Genomic DNA, 14,374 nt, shown 5'->3' with positions numbered 1-14,374 from the left:
TATGTTGCTCAAATGTCTCAAAACAAGGTTGCCCACTTGGCACTGAGCAGTCCCACCCGAACTGTTACCCAACCTCTGTGACATTTGTAAAAAGTTGCACAAATTGTCCCAATTTAGAATGACTGCTAATCGTAGAGAGGTGCGTTAGGCGGTCAATGCACACACCTGCCATCATATTATCAAGGGATTTATGTTGGGAAAGCACTAGTACTTCCAATAAGGGCATATGAAATCCAGCAACCATGAATGGTCAAATCATAAGGAACAAGCAACCTCTAAAAGGAATGGTTTGGGCAACATTTGCAATTTTGAACATCGAGAAGTGATTTTACCTGTAGATGGGAAGACCTCATTCAATAGCACCTCACTTAGACCTGCAGGACTGGAACTGTTCGTGCTGTAAGACCAGCTCTGGAGAATCACTTGCAAGAGAAGTGTTTGAGCCCTTGTAGCCTGAAGGGTCAGATTCGGTAGCTCGAAAATGTATTCGGTCACTGGCACATGTGTACGTTGTGTCCTGGAAGGGAACAAAGAAACATATGCATATTTATGTGTGGATTTTAAGACTTCCATCTCTTTATAGCTAAAAGGTGACCCAACATCACCAAGATCCTTCAATAATCTGTAAGGATGTGGTACCGGATTTCCACACCAACTGGAAAGCTTGGAAAGATAATCGGATAGTGAGAGTATTCTGGTTCATTCGCAATGCTGCAAATTCGCAGCCTTGTGAGTCCACCAAATACAGCCTTGCGAATGGTGGCTGGCCGCCACCCATTCCCAAGGCAAATTCGCACACAGGGCATGAGAATGGATGTTAAACAGTAACATCCATTCATAGCCTGGTAAGATCCACCCCATCATTCGATGGTAGCCGACCATCAAATGATGGCAAAGGCTCACGCATCTGTAAGGTTGCCTCAGAGCAACCTTACAGATGCGTGTCTGCTCGGGGGAAGGGGGGGGGGGGGGGGAGAGTAGGTGGGCAGCTGACATCCGTTGATGTCAGCTGCCTGTCCATCATGCCTCATTAGCATGGGAACTCTCATGAAACGCTGGGCGTTCCCATATGGTAATGGGGCAGCCTGCCGCCCTCCACCGCAAGGTTGCTTGTGTGCACCAGGCAAACAATCTGTTCACCATGGCCGCACGCAACAAGCGCATGCATAGAAGAAACATCGGTCCACGTGCGAACGAGCCCCTTGTGCGAACGGACCTGAATAAGGGCTAGTGTGTAGCCGATAACCGAAGGAGCTAAAGCATGGAAATCACTAAAACATGGACTGGTGTGGCGCATACACAATATAGGACTGCGTCCGCAGCCGTTATTGGTGAGTGTGCGGAGCGGTACATACACACTTGCCAATGCCGGCGGGGGGAGCTACATCAGGGTGGTAAGCGGGGGGGGGGGGGGGGGGGGCACGGTGCCCTTGTTTACAATCTGTTCCCTCATCTGTACATGCACAGACAATGAAGAGGGTCATTAATGACGCGCAGAAGTGTACATCGTGTCTCCTTGGTGGCATACACACCTGGCGATAAATGAACGATGTCGCTCAGAATGGCTAAAACGGGCGATATCGCTCATTATATCGCCCAGTGTGTAACTGGGCTTTCGTGGCCGAGGTTGAGAATGTGTGTTTTACAGTATAACAAAACTACTACTCTACAAACCAAAATACTATTAAAAACACATAATTTTACTGCGTCTTTTCTTTGGTTGAACTTTTAACTTTGCAGTGTTATAGGCTGCAAATCAACCCAGCCAGCAACTGGTCTTCAGAGGCTCATTGCCTCCCAATTACGGCCTCATCTCCTATTATGTCACACATCTACATTTTTCACTCCATCAATATGGGGCAGGTCACTGGAGCTGGCGACCCGCTCATTCAAGTCCCCTTTAAATCACTAAAATTATTGTTCTTCATGTAGAGTTTCTTGGCATAAATTTGGGTAAAAGGCTGAATTGCCTCCATGGGGACTCGGACATCTTTAAACCTGATATGAAGCTATACACCCAACATATCACTTTGATTTACTACAATGCAATATTCGAGTGGAATAAACAATGTTTTCTGGCACCATCTGCACATGTCAAGTGAAGAATACAATGGATACACAATACTGAATTCTTCATAAGCAAACCACAAATATGTCACACATAAATAGTCCCTGGACTGCTGTAGAACTGCTGAGAAATCAACGTTTATGGACGACTCCAGTATCATTATTATTATTAACGGCCTCTGTATGTACGTGCAACAGATTCATGTGAAACACACACCGACTGACACAAGGCATTTCAGATGAAGCAAATCATCAACCAAAACATATAGTGAGTGATGGGCAGTTCCTGTGACAACATCGGTCAGAGTTCTCTCTATATGGCTATCATCTGTGTTCTTACAAGTGTATTTATGGACATATGTATGTACTGTATTTTTGTCTTCCTCTATATTAGCTGGACAGTGTATAGAATAATATACATACATACACACATATATATATATATATATATATATATAAACAGGCAACACAAAGAGAAAGCTAGCCTAAATATGGCCATACACTACTTTTCCCAGCAGTGTATGGCCATCCGATCCCCCTTAAGCTGCCTGGGACCTTCCCAAACAACAGGATCGCATGCGGTCCTTCTGCATGTGATGTAATGCATGCAATCCCGCTCTCCGATGCCGGGAGGCGGGCCCAGTCGGAGGTCGAACCTCATGCTCCAATCTGATGCGCACAGAACCGCACATCGGATGGCAAACACATCCGATTTGGCCACTTTCCACACGATTTCTCATCCCGAACCGCCGGATTTGGGTGAACAGTAGCTAAATCCGATTAATGTATGGGGACATTAAGGCTGGGCACATACTGTCGGTGGACCCACAGATATAGCAGCCAACTTGGTAAGCATACTTTCCAATCAACCGTTCCATGTGTCTGTCATGACCGTACAACAGGCCGGCAATGTGAATTTGCCTGCCCAGCTGTGATATCAGTCCCTGATATATCGGGTGTAGACAACTGCCAATGACCTACAGATGTATCCATCGAAAAAAAGGGCTGCACATTCGATCCATCAGTGCGTACCCAGCTTAAGGGGTAGATTTACTATGCATCAGTTTGTCAAAGACACGGTTTGTCAGCAACCTTTAAACATAACTATAGGAATGAATGCTAAAAAGGGCTTGATTAACATCAATTCCCATTTCCATTTAAAATACATTGGTAAAAGCAACTACTGAATGCTCTGAACTTCTTCAAGCACGGAAGAAGTAAATTAACAAGTAAGACCGAAAACAGTTGATTACAGCTGAAGACATTAAAGTACAAGTACAGGGTACAGAAACAGCTGCATCAGCAGATGATACTGAAGTATCAAGGTGGCAGAAAACTGCAGGGTGTGGTGCCAACAAAGATGGTTTAAGCAAGAGAAGGAAAATACATGAGGGAAGAGGGCCCTGCTCATGAGAGCTTACATTCTTAAAGAGAAGGGGTAGACAGGGGAAACACATATGGTTACACAGCGGAACAGAGGGTTAGGATGAGCGCTTAGCTGGGTTTGGTGAAGAAGTGGGTCTACATTGAATGTTGAGCGAGGATAATGTTCTTATTTTAAAGAGGATCACCATTGGATCTATTAGCGCTAGGGCTGTTGAACATGACTAGACGTTGGACCTGAAAGGTTTAAGGATTGTAAAGAAACAAGGAAATTTGAACTTGGGGCTTAAAGGAAATAGTCTTGCCATCAATAGATAAGATTGTGGGAATTGAAATTTTAAGATGAACAGCTCAGTCTAAAGGTGCATAGACGCTGGGTGTTTTTTGCCCAGCATGTATGCAAATCGAGGATCGTTAATATCGCTGTGCTGAAAATTGCTCAGTACATACACACTGAGCAATTTTCCCTAGCTATGGAAAGCCATTCAGTCTGCTGGTAATACCAGCATGTGCACAGTGGCTGCCGGCTATGGTGCGGGAGTGTATTGAGCTTTTGAGCTGAAAGCAGCTAAAACTGTGAAACGGAGCTTGAGTGTATGGGCCTTGAGACATTTAAGAACATGCTGGGACGGGGGGCGTGGCTTGGCGGCCATTTGAGCAAGTCGCACTCTCCGTGAGCTCCGAGCCCTACTCAGCAAACCCCACTATTTACACCGGCTCCCCAACACCCAAAACACCTTCCCCGGTCCCCTAGCTCCTTCTGAACCCCCCCATACCCAGCACCTGAAGCCGCGGAATCGGGAAGCCGTTCTAACGGCTTCCGCGGATTGCGGCCTAAGATCCCCGCCTGCACCGGGACCCGGAGTTTGGTGAAGGACCGGGCGGGAGGCTCCACAGCGTGGAAGCCCCTTCAAATCTTCAAGCGGCACGAAGCGGACGCCGGCGGGAGAAAGGAGCCATCCCTGACTCACCGCAGCGCCGCTTGTTACACCCTGGTGAGTGCCTCAAGCAGAGCTACACGTGGGGCGGGCAGGGAGAGCGATGGGACACAGTGCGCCGGCGGCAGCTAGTTGCTTCGCGTCGCGGCGGAGCGGGGATCCAGGCGCTTGAAAGAAAGTCAGAACAATACCACTGCATCCCCCCGAACTTCTGATTCCCCCGATAGGGCCCCCGGCAGCTGAGGTCTTGCTGGGACTGATAGTGCGTCGGAGGCTGCTGTGACAACGCATCCCCGGCCCCCTGTGCCCTGTTGCCTGCTGCCTGGTCCCTAGAGCCCTACCGCCTGCAGAATAAAGTACAGCAGGGGCCCTCTCACCTGGCCCCCCTCCCCCCCACTATTAGGGGAAGGTATAAATACATAGAAACGACTAAGTGGGGGAACGGCCCGGCTGGGCCAGACTTGGGTCCCCAGAGCTTCTTCTCACCCCACCCGACCAATATGCATTCGCCAGGCCTAATGTAACGTGTCTGGCACCCCCTGCTCTCCTTGGGAATTCAATGTACAACTTGTCTGACTTCTTCTAAGTGCTCCGACAACTACCTAAACACCTCTCTACTGTGAACCCCCTTAACTGTTATTACTCATCTAAGCGCCTCTCACCACCATGCCTCCTAAAAAACATAAAGCGGTGGGTTCAGTCCCCTAGGTTCCTTTCTTCAAACCCTCCCCCAAGCGTCCCTCTGGAGGCGACTTGCTAGCCTCACAGACCCAGTCCACGTCCGAGACCCCCCAACAAGTGGCCCTCCCGGTCCCACCCCCAATTCAACCGCTCCCCACCCAAACGCGATTAGATGACTCGGAGGCCCTGACGGTGGGCACATTGAGGCTTCTATTCCACCAATTTAAGGATGAGGTTGCCTCCGAATTTCGCTCCATGTTTCAGACATGCCAAAAATCCATTGATGACTTGGGCGAACGTACTGGCCATCTAGAAACCAAGATGGGAGAGATGGTTGAATCTCACAACGCCCTAATAGAATCCCATGATACCATTGAGGGGGAGGTGTTAGTCCTGAGGGAGAAGGTCGCCGATTTGGAGGATCGCTCCCGTAGAAACAACTTAAAATTAAGGGGCGTCCCAGAATCCATCTCCAACAGCAGCCTTTATGACTTCGCAACTAACCTATTCAAAAAGTTACTCCCCTCCGCCTCCTCCCAAGATCTGCTTTTAGACCGAATTCATCGTCTGCCAAGATCTAGATCCGCCCCGGATGGTGCCCCAAGAGACGTGTTGATGAGGGTCCACTTCTATCACATTAAGGAGGCTATCTTAAAGGCGGCCAGACCCTCTTCAGATACTGATGCCACCCTGGGCTCCCTACAACTATTTGGAGACCTCTCCCAGTTCACATTGGCTAAGAGACGTTCCCTCCTCCCGATTGCATCAGCCCTGCGCAAGGCCTCTATTCCATACAGATGGGGTTTCCCGACTAAACTTCTTGTAACCAGAGAAGGCTCTACAATTGTCATCTCGAGTGTGGAAGAAGGCCAGAAACTGATCGCGAGATGGAACATGTCAGATGACCCCAATGCCTCCTCTCCCTCCCGCCGACTCCAGCCGGACTAGTCGGTGGCCGAGAATCACAGCTAGTGTTCAAGATGGAGGTTTAGCAGTGGACTTTACTTTACAGTTCCAGGTTCTTTACAAAATAGAAGTGTAGTATTATCTGTTCTCTGCCTTAATCTCTCTCTTCCTTTTGTTTATACACTCTGACTGCTTTGAGGTCTGGTTGTGGTTTGGGCTCGGGGGGACCCAGGGCGGCTGACCATGTGTACACCATGCCTACCCCATTACTAAGCGGGCTAGGTGAATCAGGCGATAGGATATCCGTCTCATACACCTGTTAGCTAGTACTGTATGCTACTCGTATCACTGGTCTGGCCGCGTGGGGTCTCTCTAGAGCTGAAATTCTCTTAGCCTTGAAAATTCATAATGTTAGACTTATACCAGTAGATAAATTCCCCCGAGGGGAGCGGGGGCAGCCTGTTGCTACCCCCCCTTCCACATGCGTGAGGTGTTGCTACTTTGGCGCCTCACTTGGGCTCATTTGAGAGCCTCTCTATTTCAGTTGTTTATGTTTTATTTCTGTTTCTTAGATTATCCTTATGTATGTTCCCCCCCTGTCTCTAGCTCACCCCCCTTACGATCCTCTTTCTGGGTATCCAAAACAACGCCTCATTGTGACATCCGGTATCTGGTCGCTGAGCTACATATCCCTGTGAGTTATGGTTAAAATTATTACATTAAATGTAAAGGGCCTAAACTCTCCCCAAAAGCGTAGAATAGCTCTATCCTTCTTTCATAAAAAGAGGGCGAGCATTGTGGCCATTCAAGAAACCCACTTCAAAAGCTCTGACAGCCGCTATCCCTCCTGCTATATGGCGAATGCCCAGACCAAAAAGGCTGGAGTAGCTATCCTATTTTCACATTCTTGCCCCTTCATTTTAAAGTCCCAAATCTCTGATCCGGAGGGAAGGTTCCTTATCTTAGTGGGGTCTTTGGAGGGTAAGGAAGTCACCCTGGTGTCATGCTACGCCCCCAACTCCAAACAATTACAATTTTGCAGGAAAGTTTGCGCAGCGGTCCAGCGGAACGCTAGAGGCGCCATCCTGATGCTGGGCGACTTTAACCTAGTTGTCGACCCGGTAGTCGACAGATCTAATATACCTAGATCCGCACCCGGCAGACCGAGACCTCCCAGTGTTAGGTCCCCCACGGGCCTCGGACAGATACTAGGAGAGTTTGACCTTTACGACGCATGGCGGGTCAAACACCCGAGAGAGAGAGACTTCACCTTTTATTCCCATCCCCATGCCTCATATTCCAGGATTGACATGTTACTGACGGACAGACTGACGCTAGCATCTATATCTGACATCAAGATTCTCCCCATGTCATGGTCAGATCATTCCCCACTCCTTATTGATTGGGACATAGACGCGCGTAACCAGATCCCCGGCCCCTGGAGGATGGGTAGGTTTACTTTGTCTCAGCCAGGGGTTTTTCATGCAATTCAGCAAGATATCACATCATACCTAGACAACAATTCACCTGACGACACCAACACGTTCAACCACTGGTGCTCGCTAAAAGCTGTAATCCGAGGCTCAATAATCCAGGCAGCTGCTAGGATTAAAAGAGCTCACAAAATCAATTTAGAAACTGCAGAGAGGAAACTAGCGGGGCTAGAGGAGGAACATAAGCTGACCCCTCTTAATAAATCTATCTACAGGCAGCTATTGTCAGCTAGGGAGGAGGTGAACAGTTTCTACCTCCAGGAGGTTCAGCGCAATCTAGCACGCCTGAATCAAAGATTTTACGTTTTCAGTAATAAAGCTGGAAGACTCTTAGCTCGGAAACTGAGAGGGAAAAGGGCGAGGGCCCGGATTCAGTACCTCTCGGCTCCTGGAGGGGCTAGGGTTTCCGACCCGAGCGAGATAGCCAATCTATTTGCCGAGTATTACACTCAGCTATATAATTTAAAATCGGATGCTAAAACCCCTCAACCTGTAGAATCCGACATTCAGGCCTTCCTGAACACATTGAACTTACCTAAACTGAGCCCTGAAACATGTCTCCTCCTAGATGCCCCCTGGTCCATCCGGGAGATCGAGAATGTGATTGAAGACCTCCCGTTAGATAAAGCCCCAGGCCCGGATGGTTACCCCTCCAACTTCTATAAAAAATATAAGCCTGAGCTAGCACCGGTACTATTACGGGTCTTTAACGAGGCTTCATCCTCCCATTCCTTTCCCAAGGAGATGTTGGAGGCACAAATTGTTACCATCCCCAAACCGGGTAAGTCACCAGCCCTAGTAGCTAACTATCGCCCAATTGCGCTCCTAAACGTTGATGTAAAAATCTATGCCAAATTAATAGCCAATCGCCTATGCCCCTTACTCCCCTCACTAATAGCGGCAGATCAGGTGGGGTTTGTCCCAGGGAGGCAGGCGCCAGACAATACCCGCAGGGTATTTAATGTTATGGAACACTGTGACTACCAGGGACAGCCCCTGTTGGTGCTGTCCCTGGACGCAGAAAAAGCCTTTGATAGGCTACACTGGGGATATTTAAACTCAGTGCTAGACTCATTCGGATTCCAGGAAAGATTTTTGGGCTCTATAATGTCCCTTTACTCCAATCCATCGGCAAGGGTATTCACCAATGGAACCCTCTCGGCACCTTTTGGCATCTCCAACGGGACTAGACAGGGCTGCCCCCTGTCGCCCCTTATCTTTGCTTTAGCAATAGAACCCCTGGCTGAGACAATCAGGAAGAACCGGGGAGTCGAGGGTCCGACAATTGGAGGACTCTCACATAAAATAAGCCTATTCGCTGATGACATCTTGCTATGCATCACAAACCCTACATCCTCCCTCCCTATCCTGCACAACATCCTAGACCTCTACACAAAAATCTCATACTATAAATTCAATACGACCAAGACTGAAGCCCTCCCGCTCCATATCCCTTTTGAGACTTTAGCGCGACTTAAGGACGAGTATAGATATGCCTGGCAAACACAAGCTATTAAATACCTCGGGGTTCAGCTAGCCAGGGAACCCGACATCATCGAATGCAACTACACCCCTCTGCTTAACTCGCTTGAGAAACTTACAAAGGACTGGCTATTACATGAAATCTCCTGGTTAGGGAGGGTGGCGGCAGCCAAGATGACGTTACTTCCCAAGCTGCTATATTTGTTTAGAGCCATACCTAGACCTACCCCGAGAAAGCTAACCCTTAGGATCAATAGATTATTCTCCAGCTTCATCTGGAAGGGAGCGAGACCTCGCATTGCCAGGCGCACATTGGTGCTCCCAAAAGACTCAGGAGGTGTTGCATACCCAGATCTTGAGCGCTACCAAGCGGCCTGCATTCTAAGCCAGGCCAGCGACTGGTTTGTGGAGCATAGTCCCAAACCATGGGTTTGTATTGAAAGAGCCTTCATGAAGAACTGCTCACTCTCCGAGCTCTTCTTTCTACCAGCCAGGGCGACTCCCTCATGGACGGGCCCGGGGTTGTCGATTAGAGCTACTTTGCGCGCCTGGCAAGAGGTTGTCACGATCGACCCAAATATTTTGCTACCAGCCCCCTGTCTCCCCATTAGCTCGTTTAGCAACCTGATCCCTAACCTTCGTCTGGAGACTTGGACGGAGGGGGGAATCAAGTATTTGAAAGACATCTACGACACAAACGCCCTCCTCTCCTTCTCCCAACTACAGACGCAGTTCAACATCCCTAAACATGACTTTTTTAAATACCTGCAGATACGACACTGGTTGTCAGAATTTACAGGGAAAAAAGCACCTCGATTTCCGCCAGCTCTGTCCCTCCTCCTATCATCCTCCAACCACAAGGGTGGTATCTCCAGATGGTACAAATATATAATACTCCTGGGCAGGGGAGGGAAGCTGGTATCACAGATTGGCTGGGAGGGAGATCTAGCTCGGGAACTCCCGGAGTCAGTCTGGGATGACATCTTCAGGACCTGTTTTAAAATCTCTAAATGCGCACATCACTGTGAAATGTACTATAAACTTTGTAGCAGAGCGTATTTCACCCCCAGCCGGCTCAATGCCATCTGGCCCTCCATATCTAATCTTTGTTGGAGGGGATGTGGATCTGTTGGATCGTTAGTACATATCTTCTGGGGATGCGCGAACTTAAGATCATTGTGGCGAGAGGTTTTCTCCCTAATAGACAAAGTCTTGGGTGTCGCTATCCCTGAGGACCCCCTGGCGACTTTACTACATCAGCTCCCATTCCCACTGCCTAGTTGTGACAGATATATACTGGGCCACATTCTAATAGCAACTAAAGCGGCTATTGGACGAATGTGGAAGTCCCCCTCTGTGCCCACGATACAAAGTATCACTAATGCAGTACATAAACACTTCGTTTTTGAAACCGCTGGCTGTAAATACTCCTCTTCCCCCTCCTCCGTGCACATGAAATGGTTCAGATGGGGAGAGTTCCGGGAAAAGAGCGGCCAACCCCTAGGTCTCAGCGACCAAGTGAACTTGTCCAGCCTAAACTCACCATAAGTAGTATATATAATTTAAAAACGGACCAAGTCCCTGTGAAGACTTGGGCCCCGATATTTGGATTCACCCCCCTGTTATATGTCCCCCCGCGTATGTACACTTCCCTACTGTGCCTGTCTTGTCTTACTCCACTTTTCTTTAACTTTTTCTTTATTTCTTTATTTTATTATTTTTTATTTTCTTTTCTCTTTTCTTTTCTTCTCCTACCAATAGATAGTATTTTGTTGTTATGATATTAGAACACGGTTATGTATTAGAGCAGGATTCAATTTCCAGCTTTATTGTCCCTGAAGCGGAGAATAGGCTTAACTGCATGCTGGAGTCTGAAAATGCACCAGTCATTGTCTTTTATCTGATTTGTACAATCCTGCTCCTAACTGATAAGCTGCTTTATATATTATTGTATGTCCAACCTCTTCCTTTGATTTCTCTTTAATAAAAACCAATGATGAAAAAAAAGAACATGCTGGGACATCTAGGAAGAGAAAAAAAGACAGTTGAGACACAAATGAGGAAAGTGGGGGAGAGGTCAGGGGAGGAAGAGTAGATTTGAATATCATCAGCATAAAGATGATATTGAAGTCAAAAGAGTTAACAAGTTCACCTAAAGAGTACAGGACGTAGTGTTCATTCTAGCACCCACCATATTTGAAAACCCTTGCCGTTCCTCTTCCCTGCCTGGGGTGTCGCTGTCTGCTGTAGTGCTCCTAGCACAGAGTGGTCTGTATATCAGCACTGATATGCAAACCAGACCTGTGCTAGAAACCCCACAGCAGACAGCGACACCCCAGGCAGGGAACAGGAACTGCATGGGTTTTCAAAGATGGCGGGTGCTAGAATGAACACTACAGGACATATAGAAATAGAAAAGGAGAGGACCAAGAACAGAACCTTGGGGGGACACCTACATAACAATACAACTTGAATAAAGGTTCAGGGCACATTAAGTCCAAACAGCGGGCTTGAACCTGCAATATATTCTATTTTCTGGGAACACAACCATACCAAGTAACGCTACAGGGAACCTAAAGCAAACATACAAACAAAAAAGTAACATAAGGTGCGAAACAAGGCCCAATCTAAAAGACTTGTTAACCGAAAATATCCCCCAAAAGCACAATAAAGCATATATTGTTAATTAAAAACTGTAAATATATGTGGAAATCCAAAAATCAAATATTTTCTTATTGTGGATTTAAATAATCTCCAAGGAAATAAAGCAGCGAAGGCTTCTGTTTTCTTTTTTTTCCGGCCTTATTAAAAAGCACAGAGAGAAAGTTTCCTTCCCCATCAGAAGCCGTATCATGTGTGCAGCAAATGCTTCCAATAAAAGGGTCATTAATTGGGAAAGAAAAAGATAAAAGAGCAGGAGAGGCCGGCATTAGGTCTGCTTCATTTCAGGGGTTAAATGTAAACACTGCTTTTAGGGAAACCGAATAAGGCACCCCAGCGCACCTGTATATCCAGATTGATATTAGTCATTTAATGTTCTACAGTAAAAAGTATACAATACTCTAGACGCGCTCATGCAAGGGATGTCGGGCCATGGGGAAAAGAGGTTCTCACACGTTTTCTTACCATAAATTCACTTGGTTTGGCTGCGGAGAAACGTCAGGACATAAAAATGGGGACATGAATGTTAAAGTCCTCCTTTATTAAAGCATGTATACAACAACTCTTGCGGATAGTGTGTGACGATTACATAAGATTGGAAGAGTTTATTTTGCAGATGTGGGCTAATAAATGTGAGCTGCAGAATACATATGCTACGAGCCGTGTAAGGACACAGCAATCATTAGTTCCCACACTGATTTAGTTTGATAGTCAAATAGGAGGTCACAGATGAACCATTGGTTTTGCAGAGTATTTATTTACAGTTTCTTATACCCCTTTCACATTGCACAAAATTACCGGGTTCATGCCGGTTCGACCCAGTAATTGGTGAGATGTGAAAGGGGTTACCGGTTGGAGCTAACCGGTTGCATCATGGCAATACGAAACGTGTAAAAAGAAGGGTTCTCACCAGGTCGTTGCCATGCTGCTGTGCAGAGTGAACGGATTAAACGGCTCAAGCGACCCGTCTCCCGTTCACACTATGGAGGAGGCAGTTCTTGGAGCAGTGCCAGCTCTAAGCGCTGCCTCTTGCCCCGATGACGCTCCACCACGCCTCCACATGACGACAGCGAACCGGCAATATTGCCGGTTCGCTTATGTGATCTGAAAAGACTGCGCATGCAGGGTCGCACCGGGACTGAACCGTTTCAAAGTACCGGTGCGACCCTGCATTTGCAGTCTGAAAGCGGTGTAAAATAGCGCAGCATATTCCACTGCACTTTACAATTGGAATTGTAGAGTAGGCTCCATGACTTACAAGGGGGCTAGGGTTCATTCATTCATTTAAGAATGATATTAGTCATTGTCTAACAGAATGTGACACTTGGCCTCATAAAAATCCAGTTTGTTGGTAAGGATTTCAGCTGAGGGGATCCAGATGATAGGTCGATGTCAAAAGGTCGACATTGGCAAACTGTCATCATGTGAAAACTCAGATATGAGTTTTTCAGCGGGTTTTTTTCTTAAATTTTTTTTGTACTTTAGCTTTCTCAATCCGAGTCCACATGAATGGTAAAGTATGCCAATCACATCAGTAGCGGAGCAACACTCCTGGCCCAAAGCCTGGTGAGTCACACTACCAGTGATCGCAAATATGCGCCATATACCACTTTTACACCAAAACTGCCGGGTCGCACCCAGGATTTTGGACCCGGATGCGACCCAGCAGTTGTTCCCTTTTACACCGTGATGCCAGTGAATTCAGGCCCTGAGCTGGAGCTCAGAGATGACATCTCCAAGCGCCGGAAGCCACCCCCCGCAATGCCGCCTGACACCCCCGCAACGCCAACCGACGCGCTGGGGGCAAGCCCAGCACCCAGGTAAGCTGCCCCCAGCTGTCTGCATAGTACGGCAGACAGGAGCGGAGGCTGTACGCAGCCCCTGCCCAACCTCCGGACTGACCTCAGGGCACTGCAGTCCGGAGGTTGGGGCTCCTTGATTGGAGGAAATGGGTCCTTAGGTCGGATGACCTGGGTTACCTTTTTACACGGCCCCTGACTCCGGGGAAGCCCCATGTCCGACCCTGAACATTTGACGGGTCGGACACCGGGTAACAGGACCATGTTTTTTTTTTGCCCTTTAACACCAAGCCCCAGCCCGCACTGGAGCGGCAATAATCCGGATCATGGCACTGGTGTACAAGGGGTAGATTTCATCTTAAATTGCGAATCAGGGAATCAGGGAGGTGGATCGGCTAACTAAATGGTGTAGCGGAAACAACCTTGACCTCAACCCCCTCAAAACGGTGGAGATGGTGGTGGACTTCAGAAGGAAACCAAATGCCATGAACCCACTCATAATATCTGACAGAGTAGTGTCGAGGGTCGACTCCTTCAAATTCCTAGGAACAAAGACTTCCTGCGACCTCAAATGGGGTCCCAACATCATTACAACTGTCAAGAAGGCTCAGCAGCGGTTGTTCTTCCTGAGGCAACTCAAGAAATTCAACATCCCGCAGGAGCTGCTGCTCATCTTCTACACTGCCATAGTAGAGTCTGTCCTTTGCTCCTCAATCACAATCTGGTTCGGAGGAGCAAACGAGAATGACAGACGAAAGTTGCAAAGAGTGGTGAGGATGGCAGAAAAGATCATTGGGGCGGAGCTCCCCACTGTCCAAGAACTATACCTAGCCAGGGTCAATAAGCGTGCAGGAAAGATCTTGGCGGACAAGCTACACCCTGGCCACAACCTGTTTGAACCCCTTCCGTCAGGCAGACGTTTTAGGTCCATCCCAGCAAAGACGACAAGAACTACAAAAGGCTT

The 14,374-nt window shown here is 47.8% G+C and overlaps 1 protein-coding gene across 6 annotated transcripts in view; it reads right to left on the bottom strand.

Annotated features, from left to right (window-relative positions):
* Positions 1-14,374, bottom strand: part of VPS13B (vacuolar protein sorting 13 homolog B) — a 790,826-nt gene that overhangs the window by 624,239 nt on the left and 152,213 nt on the right. For all 6 annotated transcript variants that reach the window (XM_083186988.1, XM_083186990.1, XM_083186987.1 and 3 more), the window contains exon 17: positions 333-517. In XM_083186988.1, coding sequence (XP_083043114.1) covers positions 333-517 — 185 coding nt within the window. The remainder of the gene's footprint in view (positions 1-332; positions 518-14,374) is intronic.

This window comes from Crinia signifera, chromosome 5, assembly GCF_055691185.1.
Source record: "Crinia signifera chromosome 5, ASM5569118v1, whole genome shotgun sequence".
Taxonomy (NCBI): Eukaryota; Metazoa; Chordata; class Amphibia; order Anura; family Myobatrachidae; genus Crinia; species Crinia signifera.
This window is presented reverse-complemented; position numbering and strand designations above follow the sequence as displayed.